The sequence below is a fragment of the Phaseolus vulgaris genome, chromosome 1 (genome assembly GCF_000499845.2).
Source record: "Phaseolus vulgaris cultivar G19833 chromosome 1, P. vulgaris v2.0, whole genome shotgun sequence".
In the NCBI taxonomy this organism is placed as follows: Eukaryota; Viridiplantae; Streptophyta; class Magnoliopsida; order Fabales; family Fabaceae; genus Phaseolus; species Phaseolus vulgaris.
The window spans coordinates 10,949,075-10,969,948 of NC_023759.2; the positions used below are offsets into that span (position 1 = coordinate 10,949,075).

At 36.6% G+C, this 20,874-nt stretch overlaps 1 protein-coding gene across 3 annotated transcripts; it reads right to left on the reverse strand.

The window, feature by feature from the left end:
• Nucleotides 1-7,869: 7,869 nt before the first annotated feature.
• On the reverse strand, nt 7,870-20,573 carry LOC137813561 (glutamate synthase [NADH], amyloplastic). Of its 3 annotated transcripts, XM_068615892.1 has the most exons (22): nt 19,787-20,573; nt 19,580-19,699; nt 18,028-18,132; nt 17,632-17,784; nt 17,293-17,393; nt 17,093-17,189; nt 16,527-16,636; nt 16,109-16,212; nt 15,847-16,026; nt 15,409-15,752; nt 15,256-15,326; nt 14,697-15,166; nt 13,737-14,606; nt 13,370-13,524; nt 12,918-13,079; nt 11,214-12,818; nt 10,604-10,810; nt 10,226-10,494; nt 9,715-10,020; nt 9,347-9,614; nt 8,910-9,167; nt 7,870-8,526 (listed from the first exon to the last, which is right to left on the reverse strand). In XM_068615892.1, exons 1-22 carry the CDS (start codon nt 20,129-20,131, stop codon nt 8,239-8,241), a joined length of 6,588 nt encoding a protein of 2,195 aa, XP_068471993.1. In that variant the 5' UTR covers nt 20,132-20,573; the 3' UTR covers nt 7,870-8,238. The 3 variants fall into 3 exon arrangements, with proteins under 3 accessions (XP_068471993.1, XP_068471995.1, XP_068471994.1); XM_068615894.1 differs by lacking the exons at nt 17,293-17,393; nt 17,632-17,784; nt 18,028-18,132; nt 19,580-19,699; nt 19,787-20,573 and adding an exon at nt 16,971-17,031 and having other exon boundaries at nt 17,115-17,180; XM_068615893.1 differs by lacking the exons at nt 17,293-17,393; nt 17,632-17,784; nt 18,028-18,132; nt 19,580-19,699; nt 19,787-20,573 and having other exon boundaries at nt 16,889-17,101.
• Nucleotides 20,574-20,874: the final 301 nt, after the last annotated feature.

Genomic DNA, 20,874 nt, shown 5'->3' on the forward strand with positions numbered 1-20,874 from the left:
TTGGGGTTGTTCTCCTTCAAGAGGGCCACCCCATAGCCTATTTTAGTGAGAAATTGAAGGGAAGTCATCTCAATTATTCCACTTATGATAAAGAATTATATGCACTTGTTAGGGCTTTGTTTACTTGGCAACACTATCTTTTTCCTAAAGAGTTTGTGATACATAGTGATCATGAATCTCTTAAGTATTTGAAAAGCCAAAATAAGCTTAACAAGAGGCATGCTAAGTGGGTGGAATTCATTGAGCAATTTCCTTATGTGATCAAACACAAGCAAGGCAAAGTAAACATTGTGGCGGATGCACTTTCTAGAAGATACACTTTGCTAAATCTTTTAAGTTCTCAATATCTTGGCTTTGATCACGTTAAGGAACTTTATCATGATGACCTTGATTTTTCTCTCATCTATCAAGAGTGTCTTAAGGGAGGACACAAAGATTTTTTTATACAAGATGGCTTTCTTTTTAAGGGAAAACGTCTTTGTGTTCCTCAATGCTCTATTAGATTATCTCTTGTTAGAGAAGCTCATGAGGGGGGTTTAATGGGTCACTTTGGGGTTGCTAAAACTTTGGATGTGTTGCATGAACATTTCTTTTGGCCTCATATGCATAAACATGTTCATAGTTTGTGTGATAAATGCATAGCTTGCCGCAAAGCTAAGTCTAAGATGCATCCCCATGGTTTATATACTCCTCTTCCTATCCCTTCAATGCCTTGGGTTGATATATCTATGGATTTCATCTTAGGATTACCCAAGACATCAAAGGGAAAGGACTCCATTTTTGTGGTAGTGGATCGTTTTTCAAAGATGGCTCACTTTATTCCTTGCCACAAAGTGGATGATGCATGTCATATTGCAAACCTCTTCTTCCAAGAAGTGGTTCGTTTGCATGTGATCCCTAGATCTATAGTGTCCGATAGAGATCCCAAGTTCTTAAGTCACTTTTGGAAGACCTTGTGGGGCAAGCTTGGAACTAAACTTTTATTTTCTACCACTTGCCACCCACAAACCGATGGTCAAACCGAGGTGGTCTATAGAACTTTGGGACAACTATTGAGATGTTTTATTTCGGGGAATCCTAGAGTGTGGGAGAATTTACCACCCCATGTTGAGTTTGCATATAACCGTGTAGTAAATTCTACCACCTCACATTCTCCTTTTGAGGTTGTCTATGGGTTTAACCCCTTAACACCTCTTGATCTTCTTCCTATTCCCATTCTTGGAGATGTCTTGTGCAAAGATGGGGATGAAAAGGCTTCTTTTGTGAAAACTTTGCATAAAGACATCAAGAAGAGAATTGAGAAGAAGGTTGGCAAGTATGCTGAACTTGCCAATAAAAGGAGAAAAGTATTGTTGTTTGAGGAGGGTGATTGGGTTTGGCTTCACTTGAGGAAGGATCGTTTTCCTACTCAAAGGAAGTCCAAACTAATGCCTCGTGGAGATGGACCATTCCAAGTCCTAAAGAGGATTAATGACAATGCTTATGAATTAGATATGCCTGATACATTCCTAGGTAGTCATACTTTTAATATCAGTGATCTAACTCCTTTTTTTGTAGGTCTCCAGAATTCGTGGTCGAATTCTCTCCAACTCGGGGAGTATGATGGAGATCAAGCTCAAGTGGACATGGAGGCCAATCATCAAGAGCAAGAAGAGGTGGAGGCTCAAATGGAGGACGCCCATGGAGGTCAAAGCCCACCTCAAAGGCTTACAAGAAGCATGTTCAAAGCTTTAGGAGCTAATGGACGTTTATTTTCTCTTTTTGTAATTTCTTGGTTTGAAGGTGCTTAGAGGGAAACATTAGAAACCTCTTTTGTTAAAGCATCTTTAGGTCTTTAGTTAGGAGTCTTAGGGGGGTGCGTTAGTAGATAGGTGTAGGAGTAATTAGGGAGGTGCCAAAGTGAGAGAGAAGGTCACACCTTCCTCATGACTATAGTTGGCACCACTTTCATTTGTATTTGGGGGGAATTTTGAATTCATTTAGCTTTGCATTTCAGCACCTCTAGGCTATAAATTAAGGTGCTGCCTTTGTATTTTTCAGATTTGAATTTTGATTAGAGAAACTATACTCAATTTTTGAGAGAGCATTGGAGAGCTTTGTGCCTTCTTCACTAGTCTTATCTTGAGAGTTCCATGGTTACCTCAAGTGGTGGCTTGCACACTCATCTTGGAGTCACCATCCTCTAAGTGGCGTGATCATCCAACCATTCCTCCATCTTCATGAGCTTTCTCTTCTCCTTCATTCCTTCTCTTTTGTTTGTTCATGTCTTAGCTTGCTTCCTTTGAATTTCTGTTCGGCATTTTCTGTTCTTATTAGTTTTGCTTCGGTTCAATTGCTTCTTTGCTGTTCATCTTTGGTTCTTCTTCCTTTTCTAGCTATTTGTTCGGTGCAATTCAGTTTTTACACATTTTGTTCGGTGCATTTGCCTTTTCTTCCAATTTAATCGGTTCAATTTGACAATATGTGGAACTTCCATATGAGTTTGGGTTTTGGTACTAGTTTTGGTGAGTTCTTCATTATAGAACATTGATCCATTTCTATCTTAAAGTGCCTATCTCATATCCAACTCAAGATAATTCCAAAGAACGTCAAGAATCATTCAAAGTGTGCTAGTGGAATCACATCACTTCTTCACTGTTTCTTCTTTGACAACCTGCATAGGTACAAAAGGTCCATTTGCCACTGCATCCCAAATACCCATGTCAATAGATTCCATGAAGATCTTCATTCTAATTTTCCAAAATGCATAATTCACACCACCAAACATAGGAGGTCTATTAATATACGCACCTTCAGCAAAAGGCATTTTAAACTCAGACATAATACACACACTTGAGTAAAATACAAGTCCTAGCTCTTGATACCAATTGTTGGAACTATTAGTGTCTAAGTTCAAGAGGGGAGGGGTGAATTGAAGTTATAAAATTTTCGCAAACACAAACTGTTTTACAGTATATCAGAGGAAAAAGAACAAATTGATTTTAGAATGAACAGATTGATTGTTCAAAACACTTTAACACAAACAGAACTTATCCAGATTAGGATTGAGATCAAACAGTGAAAGATATAGCAAAATCAAATTGGTTCACTTTTAAAAGTTTTGAAGAACACAGAATATACCAAAAGAACAATCAAAATTATTCAACACAAAGCTTCAAAGACAATGAATCTTTATCAAGGATTTAATGAAGAAAATTGTTCGTCCTTAAACCAATTACAAACTTATATTCAAAAGCTTTGTTTATGATTAGAGAACTGTTCCAGATCAAGAAGAACAGTTTTTATTAAGCTCAGAATTAACAGGTTTAATTTCAAATGAACAGATTTCGTTCTTGACAGATTAAACAAAAAACCAAAAACGAGTGCAGGGATGAGAAGATTTATGCAAGCACGGTTTATACTGGTTCACTCATAAAGAGCTACATCCAGTTTCACCTCACTCCAAGGTGAAATACACTAAAACCAATTCCAAACAGTTACAACACAACAGTTCTTGAAACCTACAAGAACAATACAAACAAAGCTGAAAAACCCTATTTCAGCACACCTTACACTCCAAGAAACCCTATCAAAGAGTGACTAACACTTACACCTTTTACAAGAAAGAGTAAAGGAAAGATAACACCTGAAAGAAGATGCAAGAACTCAAAATCAGTAGTTCAATTGCTGCAGAACTGCATTGGCACCTTCACCAAGATCAAGGTTTTCCTAGAACAAGCACACTTGAAGATCCCTTTGGAAAACCTTTCAAAAACTCTTTTCAATCCTTCTTCTCACACAGAAAATGTTTAATCTCTGTTAAAACCATGATTGCTCAACTACATTTCATGTGAGAAAGACCTTTTAATTTATAGAAAACCGTTTCTAACAACTTTTCAAAAAACAGTTAAAAAGGTGTTATAAAAACAACAGGTTGATTTAAAACCAAACAGATTGTTTTTCAGGGAAACTGTCAGCTCAGCTTAACTGAAATAACTAACTGAACTGCATTTTTGGTGCCCTAACCAACTTTCGGAAAACCTTTCAGCAGACCAAAAATAAACCTATTCTTTTACAGAGAAACAGATTTATTTTTGTGCAGTATCCTGATTTTTGAGAAAACTCTAAAAAGCTTTTTGAAAAACATTTGATCACTTCATGTGCTTGATCTTACCACCTTGATTAGGCCTCTAGGATAGTTCATGTAGCAAAAGGCAACCTTAAACACACACTAGCCTAAATACAAGATCATCTAAAACACATTACAATCTTCAAAGCAAACTAGTTATTTTCTACGTCAAACACACACTAAGACTAGGTAGAGAAGAAGCTTCATCAATCTTCAACAAAAACAACTTAAAACAGATATATGTGAGATCAAGGAAAGAGAGAATCACACAAACAGATTTATACTGGTTCACTCTTACACCAAGAGCTACATCCAGTCCCCAGAAACCACTAGGTAATCCACTATGCAATCAATACCAGATTACAAACATCACACACCAAAGTAGTGACCTTGAACCCCTCAAGAAACACACTACCTTTGGCAAACCACACCAAGAATGTTGATCTTGAACACCTCAAGAACACACAACACTCCTTGGCAACACAACTACAAAAATACAGTAATCAAGGAAGAAGGGAATAAAATACACCTGGGTATTACAAAGCTTAAAGTTCAGAATTACAACCCAATCCTATTCCACACACTTAAGAATGATCCAAAGCTCTTTCAAATCTTGGAAAAACTGTTTTGATAAACTCTTTCTCTTACTTCAAGATTAGGAGCGTAAAACCACCTTTATATAGATCAACCAAGTGGTAAAAAACATTTAATAAAAGAGCCAAGTTAGTTAGGATCATTTAAAACATATTAAAACCACTTAACAGAATTTTGTTAAGGTTTACAGGAAAACACTCGATTGTTTTGTCGAAACAATCGGTTGAATTGACTTGACAGCAAAGTCAAGCTTTTCAAAACCTTTTCAAAAACTGCTAAGGTAAAACAACCTGTTAAAGTTTTAACAGCGTTTTAGAAAACTCATCTTTTCAAAAGGTTAAAGATTCAAATGAACTTGGATTATCTAAAGGAGTGAATTAACAAGTTTCAAATAACTAGACAACACACACCCAACAGCAAGGTCTTCAAGCTTTCCTCTTGGATTTGGAGACATTAAAGCATCTTATTCAACAAATCAGACTCACAATAATTAGTAGCTAAGGATTTTGACATGTCGTCGTAGTGTTATTGTCCTACTACTTATAATTGCTTATCATTACTTATTATTATTTGTTATTTTTTATATGTAATACTTTATCACTACATACAGGAATACAAATATCAAATAATAATGCAATCATACAACCCAAATAACTTACTTTTTCTAACATTTAAATTATAAAACTAACCAATCACATCTTAATATAACATGACGTTATAATTGACATGGATGTTTGTCCCTCCGAACATGTCAATTAATTTTATGTAAAATATGAATTCTTAAAAATTGATTTCAGTGATTTATTTTTTCAATGTATGATATTTTCTTCAAAATTTGATTAAACTAAAATTTCTAAAATAAGATAAATTCCTAAACCTAAACAAATTATCCATATACTCATATTTACGATCACAACTTAATATTGTATAACAAACACATTTTTTATATTAGCTATACGCACAAATATTTGATTATAAATAAGAGAATCGTGTAAAGTAATGCAATAAGTTAACGAGAATACAAAAAACATTAAAGAAAATAAGAAGAAATATAGAATATTGATGAAGAAAAATAGAACATAGATGAACAAAACATTGTCTATGACATGATTTTGATTGAGAAAAACACTTCCAGAATAATTGGCAACAATGACTTGATTTCCATTTGGTAATTTGACATAAATAGGATTAATTTGATGATATAAAGTGAAATAAGTTAATGATGAACAAATGTGATCAGTAGCACCACTATCAATAATCAAAGAACTGAAGGAAGAAATAAAGTTATTACCAGTTTGTGTTGTCATGTTGGAAGGAATAACATAGACTTGATTAGAAACATTGTCACTGGATTTGGACTGTTGCAAAAGAGCTAACAATGTTTGATACTGTTTAGGAGTAAAACCAATTTGTTGAGACTACACTTTTGACTTTGAACCTTCATGATTCTACTCATCATTATTAAAATATGTATTATGAAAAATTGCATTAGTATGACTTTGATCATGGTTCAGATTTTTAAACTTGGAATGAGGTGGAAAGTCATGCTTTCTATAGCATGTATCAATGGTATGCCCTGTCTTTCCATAATGACTGCAAATTTTGGAAGCATATCCTCTTCCATAGCCAACACTTTTTCCATAGGTTGTAGCTTTGTTTTTATAACCTCCTTTGCTAGTAGCAATCATTGTCTTGGATTGATCACCAAAAATTTGTCTCTCTTGTTGTGTAACAAAGGAGCAAACTCTATTCAAGGATGGCAAAGAGTCCATCAATAGGATTTGAGTTCTCACAGTCAAATAACTATCATTTAGCCCCCTTAGAAATTGAATAATTTGGTCTTGTGCTTTATATATAGAAACATTCACTAGAGCATTGCAGGAACAAGATGCTCAATGCAATGGATTGAGAAACAACCTTGAGAATTCAGGAAACAACCAATATATTGGCTCTCTGCCATGTTGGAAACAATGAGTTGGTATGATTGGAAGCTACTATGGTTCCATCAATGAAACCTATTTTGTTCTTTGAAATCAGGCTCATTTGAAATGAATGAGAACAATGATGATAGTTTGGTCCCTCAAGAATAATAGGGACAATGAGAAAGTAAGAATTATCTGATGAACTAATATGGTAAGATGAACAAAGATCTTGTGAGAGATGAACTACTTCACCCATGGATCAATGTAGCAACCAGAGCTCTAACAAAGCTTTGATACCGTATTATAAAATAATAGAGATGTACAAAAGAAAAGAAAAAAAAGGAAGGCAAAGGATATGAGAATGAATATCTCTTCTATTCTTCAATTGAAATCAAAACAAATGATCTGAATATATACAAGCAATACATTCATTATAGGTCTAGCTAAAGAGAGAAAATGGAAAACAAAAAATCAATCAATAAATACTAGAATCAGAACGAACAAAATAAAGGTTATACCTTTATAAAGAGAAATAACTAAGAACTAGAAAAGACACAATTAATATTAACATTTTTCTATAACTCTTGTATCTATACCCTTTAATAAATTTCTTTGATTATCATTAAGTAAAGTATTTTCATAAATGAGGTTTACAAATAATATTTAGAAAGTAAAGTAATACCCTTGCTACACATATAATGCTACATGTGACTTTAAATTGGAAGTTTGTGATCTTCATATAATACACTTCGCACTTGAGAGGCTGCATAACTATGCCACGAATCTATAACTGATCAAATATTTTTAGTTAACTTTTCTGAAGTTTATCAGACTTCATCAATTTTAATTTTATTTTGTATAGTAAATTCTTTTGGAAATGTATATTATATCTCAAATTGTCTGGATATTCGGTAATTAAACTCACCAATATACGATTTTTTTTTTTAAATGTAAATTATTTAAATCATCTCAATTTTTCCATTAATCCTAGTAATCCTCGAGTTCATTTCTATTATCCTATACATTTTCCAATTATATATATATATATATATATATATATATATATATATGAGCCGATATTGTGTTGCCGCAGACTACAAACTTCATATGATGGAAAGTTAACTTAAGCGAAAATTGAAACAAAATTACACCATTAAAACTCAAGGAATGTTTACTTAAAAGTGCTGCTGCATTTAAGAAATAAGATAATGATGACAACATTTCTACTTTAAATTCAGAAAGATGTTTAAAATTGAAACAATGTTGCATCCAAATAATAATAATTACCAAACTGTACATTTCATTACATATAATAGTCACCATTACCAACTAATACAGCTAAACTTCCGAACAATAAAGCCCGAATAATAACAAACTATGAACAAAAACACTCAAATGTGCAATAACCTAAGATCCACCAACACCAAGAAGACGTCCTTCTAGCTCTCCCTACACTCTAAATGTCTTTATTTGTGATTATTTCATCCCTTCGGGGTAGCAACTTCCAATCAAGAATACCTAAGTAGACCAATTAATCTCAGGCTGAACCATACAACAATCTTATTTTATTCTGTGCAATTCTTTGGGAACTTCATGAAAAATTACACGCGCCACCTAAGTCATCACCGTGTGTTTGCTGCTGCCCTGCTGCTTCTTGTTGAGCCCCTGCTGCCTCTTGACAAGCCCATCCTGATTCCTGAGCTCATCATCGTCTTTGACGAGGTAGTTGTCCACCTGTGCCGCAGCTTGTCGTCCCTCTGAAATGGCCCACACCACCAGGGACTGACCCCGGCGACAATCACCTGCTGCAAACACCCCTTTGACATTGGTTGAGAAGCGGCCATAATCAGCCTTGAAGTTTGACCTGTTGTCTCGATCCAAACCCAACTTCTCTGCAATTGTCTGGCAGAAACAAAAGCAAAGCATATGATCAGTTGGAAAAAATATTACTACAAAGTTTGAACTTGGCTATAACAATAAAAGTTAGACCAAAGCACCTCTGAAGTTTTCTCATATTGCACAGTTTTTTCAACGTTTACAACTTATATAGGGATACACTGATTAATGCAATGCATAAGGAATGATAATTTAATATTTTTAGAAATTAGTATAAGAGAATAGGAATGGATACCATGCTATCTAAGAATACTAAAGATGCTAAGTGTAATATTTATTCTTGTATGACATAAGAGAGGCACCTTATTTCTCTTCACTTTTCCATAAACGTCTATCAGTTAAGTAAGCTTTTGAGCAAGCAAAATAACGTTATTTTGATGGATACTTACAGGCTCGGGACCAAGGAACCCCATGGCTAGTAAAACTAGGTCAGCCTCAATAATCTCCTCCGAACCCTCAATTTCCTTAAACTGAAACCTGCCGGTTTCATCCTTCTCCCAGCAAACACGAATCACTTCAAGTCCTTTCAAAACTCCATTTTCATCTCCCAAAAACCTCTTAGTCAGAACCTCGTACGATCTTGGATCTTTACCAAATTTGGCTGCAGCCTCTTGGTGACCGTAATCTACTCGGAATATGCGAGGCCACTGCATTCCAGAAATAATGAGGTTTAAGCTCAACGAATCAAGTCAATAACAGTTAATATGAACAAAATTATTTTGGCACCTATTTAGCCATTACAAGTAATTACAAGTGTCCAATTTGAGGTTGTGTACTGCTAAGAAGATACATGATAGAATTTTAAAACTAACAATCCAAATCTAACCTGAGGCCACGGGTTGCCGGGAGCCCTAGTTGGTGGGGGCTGAGGAAGGAGTTCAAGATTTACAATGCTACTACAACCATGACGAATGGATGTTCCTATGCAATCTGTGCCAGTGTCACCTCCACCAATGACAACAACTTTCTTGCCCTTGGCTGAAATGTAGCTACCATCCTCAAGATTACTATCAAGCAAGCTTTTAGTATTTGCATGGAGAAACTCCATGGCAAAATGGACTCCTGACAGCTCCCGACCAGGTACAGGAAGATCCCTACATGAAAAGATTTATATGATTCTCAGTACACTCATTCAAAGAAATTGATCTTAACCAAATAGGTAATAAATAGGACTTCATGATGTCACTGCCTGACCTAGGTTTTGTAGATCCTACAGCCAAGACAATGGCATCGTTTTCCTCCCGAAGCCGATCAAGAGAGTATAAAGGATCATTTCCAACATTAGCATTCACCACAAAATCTACTCCCTCCTCCGCCATAAGATTCACTCGTCGTTGAACTACATCCACTTTGTCAGATTTCATGTTGGGGACCCCATACATCATAAGCCCTCCAATCCTATCAGCTCTTTCATACACTGTTACCGCATGACCCATTTTATTTAGCTGATCAGCAGCTGCCAAACCAGATGGTCCACTTCCAACGATGGCTACTCTTTTCCTGTATCAGGAAAGATATTACTTAATGCTAACACTAGTCAATTTCAAAAACTAATAGAATGTTCCAGTTAAATTTTGCTAATTCTTGTAGCAGAGTTGAACATTTTAAAAACAGAAAATTATTGAACAATACATATCTGCTGAAAAGGAACAACTTAATAAAAATAAATAAAACTAAAGAGATGCTAAGAAGAAAAACAGCCTACCCAGTTCTCTTGACTGGAGGTCGTGGCACCATCCAACCCTCCTCAAAAGCCTTGTCTATTATGGCACATTCAATGCTTTTAATGGATACGGGGTTCTCAATAATACCAAGGACACAAGAACCTTCACAAGGTGCTGGGCATACCCGACCAGTAAATTCGGGAAAGTTATTTGTTTCAAGAAGCCTCTCTAATGCTTCCCTCCACCTATTTTGGTATACTAGCTCATTAAATTCTGGTATTTTATTTCCAAGAGGACATCCAGAATTTTCCTGAAATATTATGCAAATATCTTCAGTTTAAATGCAGATTCAGAAAGCCTTTGAAGAGAATATGTAAGTTGTAAACTAAAAATGAAAACTTGGAAGTGGAAATGCACACCTGATGACAGAAAGGGGTACCACAGTCCATGCAACGGGCTGACTGTGTTTTCAACAGTGGACCAGGCTTTGTCTCCTCCATCACTTCATTCCAATCAGCCATGCGAACATTAGGATCCCTGTACTGAACACCCTCGCGCTCATAAGCAACAAAACCTCTATGTTTAATGGCATCAGTGACTTGACTTGGCCTCTTGGGTGTCTCAGCCTGCAGATATTCAAACACATCAACCTGGATAAACTGTGCAAAAGTTCTCTACGTACTCACACTAAACACAGCAGAGTATCCACCAGGTTAATTTAAAATACTTATAGGACACCTCAAGCAGCAAAGAGGAAACACTATAAATAAATACTATAAAATTAGAACTTCTAGGTATACTGTCCAGTAATTAACGAAGATAACCCCTCCATTTGCACCTCACCTCAATTCTATTATCTAACACTGCCCTTTTTATTTTATTTAAAAATCAATATTATATTATAAATTTTGTAGAGTGAAACCCAATCTAACAGGTTTTAGTTTTCAAAAAAGATCGTTTTTTTTCTTATGAAATGGTACAGCAAATACATAAATAATGTAAAAAAGTTGATGGTAAAAATAAACTAACCTGACTCTGTTTCTCATTCAAAGATACAGTTGCCAGTTTCTTAAGTTCTTCAAAAGCATCCTTCTCTACTGCTTGTGCTTCATCATCTTGATCTTCTGCGTCTTTTGCTGCCTGCACCACTGCATCTTTGGAGGCCTCCTCAGACTTCACACTGGCTAGAACACGTTTATACTCCCGAGGGAACACCTTGATAAATTTAGGAAGAAGATTCTCAAAATCATCAAGCACTTCGTTGGCAAGCAGACTATTTGTGTGACGCTGATGCTGCTGTATCAACATTCTAAGTGTATAAACATCCTCTTCCTCTTCAACCTTGTCCAGATCTACTAGTTCCAAGTTGCATCGAGATTGGAATTTTCCATCCAAATCAAGAACATAAGCAATCCCGCCACTCATACCTGCAGCAAAATTTCTACCAGTTTCCCCAAGCACAACAACAGTCCCACCAGTCATGTACTCACACCCATGATCACCAACACCTTCCACAACAGCCTTAGCCCCAGAATTACGGACACAAAATCTTTCGGCTGCCATCCCGTTGAAGTAAGCTTCCCCTTGAGTGGCCCCATACAGAGCCACATTACCAATCACAATGTTCTCCTTAGGGTCAAAATTACTTCCTTTTGGAGGATACACTACAATCTTGCCACCGGATAATCCTTTACCAACGTAGTCATTACTATCACCTTCAAGTTCCAAAGTGATACCAGGACAGAGGAATGCACCAAAGCTCTGGCCTGCACTGCCAGTAAATCTGATATGAATGGTGTCGCTTGGAAGACCAGCTAGGTGGTACCGTTTAGTCACCTCATGGCTAAGCATAGTTCCCACTGCACGGTTTACATTATAGATTGGAGTCTCAATGTATACAGGGAGACCCTTTTCCAAAGCAGCATTAGATAGACTTATGAGCTTGTTATCCAAGGCATTTTCCAAACCATGATCCTGTTTTTGCACACAATATTGAGCAGCTTCCGGCCGCAATTCAGCTGCAGGTCTAAGCAATAGAGAGAGATCAATGTTTTCTAGTTTCTCGTTGCTCTTAATGACTTCCTTATCAACTTCAAGCATATCAGATCGACCAACCATCTCATTAACTGTCCTAAACCCAAGCTGGGACATAATTTCTCTCATTTCTTCTGCCACCATAAAAAAGAAGTTGATAACATGCTCGGGTTCTCCAGCAAACTTTTCTCTGAGTACGGGATCTTGAGTAGCAATGCCAACGGGACAGGTGTTCTTGTGGCACTTCCGCATCATGATGCAGCCAAGAGTGATGAGTGGAGCAGTACTGAAACCAAACTCTTCTGCACCAAGCAGAGTAGCTATTGCCACATCTCTCCCAGTTTTCAGTTGCCCGTCAGTTTGGAGGACTGTGCGACCGCGTAGATCATTAGCAACCAAAGTCTGGTGGGTCTCAGCCAGGCCAAGTTCCCAAGGAAGCCCAGCATTCTTTATGCCAGTCCATCTGGATGCCCCAGTACCTCCATCATGACCTGAGATCAACACATGGTCGGCATGGCCTTTAACAACTCCGCTAGCAATAATCCCCACTCCAGCTTCAGAGACCAATTTCACACTAATCCGAGCAGTTGGGTTGGCATTCTACAAATTAACAAAACGGCATTAAACAGGATTAACGTCTATTTAAGCAATATTCAATTAAAAGCACTGATTGAGAAATATAACCTCAGATCAAAATACCTTCAGATCATGAATTAGTTGGGCAAGGTCTTCAATTGAATAAATATCATGATGGGGAGGTGGACTGATAAGTCCTACCCCTGCAGTTGAATTCCTAGTAACAGCAATGTCTCCTATAACCTTGTGGCCAGGAAGTTCGCCTCCCTCACCAGGTTTTGCTCCCTAGAGATGACAATTATGTAAGACAATACCCCTCTGTTAAGTGAAAAACTACAGTTTATATCTAACCTTACCGAAGGTCAAATGCAGGTAGGTGTATATATACTTAACGACACAAGAGCACCCAGAGGTGCCTTGAAATCATAGCATCATCTGCCATGAATATAAATTCATAAACAATAGAAATTTAACTCCAATTGTAATGCTGGGTCTGGAGACCAGTCAATAAAATTTCTTGATACTTAAGAAAAAGGACAATTACCTCAATTCAATAGACTAACTTTGATAATTACCTGGGCCATTTTTATCTGTAGTTCATCAGCATTTGTAAGGTAGTAACTTGAAACTCCAAATCTCCCACTAGCCACTTGCTTAATGGCACTCCTTTTGGGATTCATTGTGCCATTAGGAAGAGGCTCCATACGAGATGGTTGCTCCCCTCCCTCACCTATGACAAATATGCAAGAAATCAATCATCAGATAATCTCATAAATTGATGTGATTAATCATCATCTAATACAAATAGAAATTCAAGTGGTAAGTAACTCAGGATATTCTGGATATCTTTGTGGGAAAATGTCGCGGGAAAACATGCTATGTAAATATATTTAACAGTTTAGAAAAAACTGCTTGGATATTCTTCCAAAATGCTTAACAAACCTGTGTTGGATTTCCCTCCAATTTTATTCATAGCCATTGCTAATGCTGTGTGTGCCTCCAATGATATTGACCCATAACTCATGGCCCCGGTGCAAAACCGTTTTACTATTTCGCTAGCAGGCTCCACTTCATCAATAGGAATTTTAACAGCTGTCTCTTTAAATTTCAGTAGTCCCCGCAAATTACAAGCCTTGTTCAATTCATGAATGAACTTAGCATACTGTTTATATGAATCTACACTGTTAGTTCTGGCAGCCTCTTGGAGCTTTGCTATAGCAAGAGGATCATTCAGGTGAACTTCACCACCTTTTCTCCAGTGATAATCACCAGGATTTGGCAACGTTACAGCTTCTGCACTTCCAGGAGAGAAAACACGGGAAGGAAAAGCCAACTCATGCAGTTGAAAAGCATCACGAGCGAGTGTCTCGAATGTTGCACCCTCAACTCGACTTGGAGTCCCAGCAAAGCACTTTTCAATCACTTTAGATGAAAGACCTAGAGCTTCAAAAATCTGAGCACCTTTGTATGATGCCAAAGTTGATATTCCCATCTTGGCAAGAACCTTCATCATTCCATAGTTGCTTGCTTTGAAATACTTCTTGACCAACTCTTCTTTTGAGTGGAATTCACCACTTGATTTAGGTGGGATCTTTCCATCAACCTGCAGTCGCCAAATTGTCTCTATAGCCAAATATGGGCATATAGCATCAGCACCAAAACCAACAAGTGTACAGAAATGGTGCACTTCACGGGGCTCAGCAGATTCAACTATTAAGGCAACTCTAGTGCGCTCAAGTGTTTTAACTAGATGTTGATGGACAGCACCAACAGCTAGGAGGGAGCTCACGGCAACTCGTTTCCTTGAGAAGGCTACAGATTCAATCAGAGGTAAATAAATTAGATTGACATACACAGTTAAGTAACTTTAAGCAAAAAAGGTCTCCAGGAGTGTAATAATACCTCTATCTGACAGCACAAGAGTGGTATAGCCTTCACTAATTGCATCATGTGCTTCTGCACATATCCTGTCCAATGCTTCTTCCAACCCTCCCTTACCACGTTCCTTTGAGTACGTTATGTCTATAACTTTGCTGTGCCATCCCCTATAATTCATTTTTTTAATGGCTTCCATTTCTTCAGTGTATAAAAGGGGACCTTTGAGGGAAAGGCGGTGGCATTGCTCTTCCGTGATTTCAGTCAGATCGCCTTCTGGACCAACCATGCATTGCATAGAAGTGACTATTTTCTCTCTAATAGGATCAATAGGAGGGTTTGTCACTTGAGCAAACATTTGCTTGAAATATTCAAAAGTAAGTTTCTCTCTATTAGACATGACAGCTAGCGGTGTATCATTTCCCATTGACCCAAGGGCTTCTACACCATCCTTGGCCATAGGAAGCAACAGCATTTCCAAAGATTCAACTGAATATCTGCATGAATAAAGCAGCATATAAAAAACATTTTCTTCATAAACACTGCAGATAAAATTGAACAAATATTAATGTTGGATGTTGCATACCCAAAAGCTTTCAATGGAGCCAGTAAGCCATGAATGCCCATATTTACCATATCTTCGTCATCATTGGACGGCTGCAGTTATTGAAGATGCAACAATTAGAATTGTCTACAAGAAATTTGTGAGTTGTTCAATTAATATTCATGTTATACTTACTGGAGCCACTCCTGCTATAGGTGGTGGTACTCTCCCAGATTTAGGAACAGAATCAACAATGTCTTTGAGTTCAATTTTCTGATTTTTGAGCCAATCCTCATATGGTCTTGCCAATGAGTACTGCTCTTTTAAGGCATCATCATTTACAACTGCATGCTTTTCAAAATCAACCAGAAGCATCATGCCAGGATTTAGTCTACCTTTCCTACATATATCTTCTGGTGGAATGTCAACAACCCCCACTTCACTTGCCATTATAACTCGTCCACTATGGGTGACATAGAAACGGCCTGGTCGCAGTCCATTCCTATCCAATGTAGCTCCAAGATAGTGACCATCGGTAACTGTAGTGATATTAGATTAAATTAGTGCCAAATCATAAACCAATACGAACAGGACATTAACATGTGATAGAACTGCAGCCCCAGCAAAATTTACATGATATAAGAGCTGGCCCATCCCATGGCTCCATGAGGGCTGAGAAGTATTCATAAAATGCTTTACGCTGAGAATCCATGTTCTTGTCATTTTGCCATGCTTCAGGAATCATCATCATAACAGCTTCAGGGAGACTTTTTCCTGAATGAAGCAAAAACTCAAGCACACCATCAAAAGCTCCTGCAATATAAAAAATACCCATTAGAATTCACTTTATGACCTTAGTCTAGGGTGCTAATAGAAAAATCAGACACGATTTCACCTGAATCGGATGAATTTGCATCCACAATGGGCAAAAGCTTCTTTAATTTATTCTCTGATAAACCAAGCTCCTTGCATTTTAGTAAACCCTCACGTGCCTTCATCCTAAGAAATGAGACAATACTATATCTATCAAAATGCAATTAGTACACGTACACCCCACACAATTTCCAATGCTTTTATAACCACCCAGAATCATCTAGCACGAAGCTTGATACACACAAAACAAACACTGTATCCATATTTTGTGGAGGAATAAAGATACAATCATTTAATTAACAGACACTATTTATCATTCATTCTTTTCAGCATCATGGGTATAATGCTGATGAACCATTTAAATTTGCAGTGAAATAACAACTCATTCTTATGGGTCATACCATCAAACTACAGCTAGGCAAAAACTTTTAAAGGCATACCAGTTAACATTGCCTCTGAGTGTGTTGATTTCCCCATTGTGTCCTAATACACGCATAGGTTGAGCACGATCCCAGCTAGGAAAAGTATTTGTAGAAAACCGTGAATGTATCTGCACATATGCACACCAAACAGAACATAAAACAGTGTAGAAAATCAAATTCAAAAATGTTGTTTATTCCAGGTAAACGCATATATTAAGTTCCAGTAGGAATTTAGAAATCCTAAATATCCTTTTCACTTTCACCAAAAATGGTTTTCACTCCACCACTTTGAAGAAATTGTCCTCCAGATCAACTACCGACAGAAAGCATCAGCAGAAATTTCTGCAAACATGATTTATCTTGATAATGAACTTTCTTACCAACTCAACCATTGCATCCAATCCAGCATCCAAACTCAAACAGTAATCAAGGAAGCGGAAGAACTTAAGAGATCATTCAAACCTCAATGCCTCAGAAGTCATTCCCCAACCTTGCATCTCTTCAGTTACTGGTTGTTCCCATGCTGTTTGTTGGAGTATAGAGTTAGTGGAGAAAGAAAATAGGCTAATGGTTAATATATTTACCAGGGCCATGTAGCTCGTAAACCTTTCATTGCCAAGATCAGCAAAATAATAATCCCTCAACTGAGCTGGTGTTAGCTGACCTTTGTAAACAACAGTCCTGTACAAGATTGGATAATCATCAGGAATTTGATATTGACTACATAACTTTTGTAGTAAACATAATTTACTGGAGAAAATGAGGTCTACTCTTGACAACACACCTTGATGAAAGTGAACAGATATAGAAATCAGTAATGCCATCATTTTGGAGGTTTAATGCAGATGTAATAGCTGCCATGCTGAGCTTCCTTAATATGTACATCTGCAAAAACCAAGTATCTATTAAGTTCTATTTAATTATCACTTAGAATTAATCATACAGCAATATAAAAATGAGCTGAACCAAACTTTTTTCAGCAATAAATTCACTCTCACCAGGATTTTATATCTAAAAAAACTTAACAGTTTTCATGGGAAAGAAATATGTTTCCATCATTTTGTTCAATTAAATATTTTAACACAAATGTCTTGCCACCAATGTCAACATGCAGAAAATGTACCTGTCTTTCCAAATCAACTTTTGATTCAGCACTTGGTGTAAGAAACACCTGTTCAATCACTGGTTCAGTCTGTAGGGCCGATTTGCCCAATCCTGTGTTATCAGTTGGTACAGACCGCCAACCAAGAACAGTGTGCCCCAGAGATTCAGCAACCTTAAACCAGAAGCAAAGCATAGTTACTAACAATTGTCAGTAAAACACAAAATAATTATTACAGTAATCATAAAAGGATATGCACAAAATATTAAAAGAGAATTTTAGCTGGTGGAGGACAATTTAGCATGATCAAAATAGTTTAAAAAGTATTATAAAAAAAACTGAATTCAGAAGCCATTATTATACATGAAATCAATTAAAAATAAATATCAGAAACAGAAACTTTGGAATCAGATTTACCTTGCTAAATAATTTTTTGCTTTCCTTCCTTCGGTTTTCAGACTTTGGCAAGAAAAACATGCCAACTGCATATTTTCCTTGGGGAGGAAGCTCAAAATCCACAACCTGGAACAAGACAAGCCCATTACAAATATAACTGGTGCAAGATACCAAGCTAAGTACCAATAAATGAAATGTTTTTCTTAATTTTTCATCAACTAAAAGGTTAAAGGATAAGAATGAGTCAATCAGAATTTATATTAATGCAATTAAGTATTTTGTTAAGGAAAAAAAAAAGCAAATGTAAAGCTCTTTAGTATAAAAATAATTCTATTAATTGAGAGGAAAATTATGATACAATTTTGAAAAATAATATAGTCCAAAAAAAGGCAGCCATCAACAAAAAGAATAAGGGAAAAAAGGAAAAGGAAAAGAATAGAAAGAAAAAAAAGTAAGCATCCACATTTAATGCTCATTATGGAATCGGTATCCGTAAATATAAATAATTCTCTAGCTGATTGAATTAAAAGTAAGAAAAAAAAATCTTAAATAAATCAACCTGTTTTTAGTAAATCAAATCATCATCAAGTCGTACTTTCAGAAAAACAACAAAATAAAAATCATAAAGATACTTTAAATGAAAAAACCCAATAAACAAACACACATAAAATTGCTAGAGATTTGAGTGAAACATAGATATAAAAATCAAGATGTCTCATCTAACAACATACATCTCAAAAGAATAGTAGAACAACCACGAATCAACAATGCCTATCTCGATATTTATTTATTCAAGATGACATAATTCTCTCTAGATAAACTGAATCTAGATGTTTAGAAAAAAAATTGATGAAATAGTAACGAAAAGATACATTTCGAAGATATAAACAAGACAATTTTGTGCAAATGTCGATTGTCAATTTTATGTTATAAAAGTTATAAATAGAATCTAATAGACATTTAAAACTCAAATACATTTATAAAATGCTTAGAAACGCTTAATTCTATAAAATCTTCGAAGCAATAGTTCATCAATACTTTTTTTTTACTAGTTATATTCGAAGAAACATAAATATCATGTTTATTATGTAAAGTAAAATAATATATAATAAATATGTTAAAAAATTATAATATATATATATATATATATATTTACATGTTTTTATTTATATTCTTTTTATTAGCTATAATAGAAGAAATAAAAATATCATATTTATTATGCTTTTATTAATATAAGAAAGTTATCTATATGTTTTTATTAATGTAAATGTAATCATTACGAATTCAGATATCTATATTGTCTTAAAAATCATCATTTAATGGTATTGGTAGAATTAATTATGAAATCATCCTTTAATATTTGTTTATGAGTTGAAAATCAAATTACTAACAAGAATCCACTTTTCACTTCCAAAAAGAAAAAAAAATGTATATTTATAAAGATATAAAATAAAAAGAGACATGCACACGAACAAAGACAAAAAGAGGTAGATATTTGTAAAATTAAAAAAAAAAAAAACAAAACATACAGGTAGATATTTGTAAAATTAAAAAGCGCAAACAAAAAACGTGCCTCCTGGTAAAAGACATGAGGCAGAGCAACAAGAATTCCGGCACCATCTCCAGTGTTGGCTTCGCATCCGCAAGCACCTCTGTGCGTCATCCTCACCAACATTTCCAGCGCGTCGGTTACCTGCAGTGCACACGCACGGAAATAAAAGCACCTCATCAATCTTAAAGACCACGATACATCCCAATCTAAAACCAAACCAAAACGTACCGTTCTGCGGTTACACTCTCCCGACAACTCCGCCACGAACCCCACCCCGCACGAGTCCTTGTCCATCGCCGGATCATACAGCCCCAGCGGCTTCTCCGGCACGGCAGAGAATGCTGACCGGACCGCCACCCTCCATTTTGGCAACCGCCCCGATTGCAGCAACCGGATCCGGTCAAACCCGCTCGACCGCACCTGTGCGCCGAACAGTCTTTTCTTCTCTACGGTCGAGGCGGGGCATCGTGCAACCCTACTTCTCAGATGCAGACGCGCTTTGTTAGGGCTGTTGAAAGCGCTTATTTGAGGGTTGTTTAGAGCGGGTAGCGTGAACGACAAAGCGTTCGACATTGTCCGGTCGAAGAAAATAACAAATAAAGAAACAGAAACGTGAAAACCAGGTGTTTCTTTTTTGCGATAGTTTTAATTTAGTTAACTTGTGAGAAAATGTTGTGGTTGTTATGGGAGTCTTATTTGAGCGTCCAGATTCTGTTACAAGTGCCTGAATAGAGAAAGAATGAACAGATAAACATATATCCAGAAGAAATACAAAGGATTTGGGGTATTTTTCACATTAACAGAAACAGATCTGGATTTATCGGTTGAAGATCCGGATTCCGGTTAAGTGGCTTGAGAAGCAGCGGGTGTGAGGAAATAGATGTTAAAGCTTTCGAATCAAAACAAGGACGGTCTGGTATGATGAAGACAGAATACCCAACCTTTGGAAATATGGAGGAAGGGAGAGAAAGAGAGAGAGCGATGGCTGAGGGCGTGTGTTGTGGGGGGTTGTTGTGAGGAGAGGAGAAGGTGGATATATAAAGGAGAAGAAGGGGTAGAAGAAGGAAGTGTGGGGACCACGTCTTGTTCTTGTTGTGCTTCCTGGTGTTGTTTCTGTAATTACCAGCTTCGACCTCATCACTGTTCTGTTTTCTTTGAGGACAGCTTAGGATTCGCAGTGATGCCACGTGTGAGCTGTTCTATGTGGCATGCTAAAGCCGCTGCATGGGTGGGTCCTACCATATGGGTAGGTTCGGTAATGAACTACGAACCTGTGTGCTGTGGCTCGGCTGCGGCTGATAGACACCGTAAATAAA

Bases quoted from the DNA above. Each gene is read 5' to 3' on its own strand.
- LOC137813561 (XM_068615892.1), bottom strand. From the start codon at position 20,131: ATGTCGAACGCTTTGTCGTTCACGCTACCCGCTCTAAACAACCCTCAA. The intron at 16,637-17,092 runs GTAAATATATTA...GCATATGTGCAG, and splicing joins TTACGAGCTACATGGCCCTG to ATACATTCACGGTTTTCTAC. The intron at 12,819-12,917 runs GTATTTTGATCT...GTTAATTTGTAG, and splicing joins AACTAATTCATGATCTGAAG to AATGCCAACCCAACTGCTCG.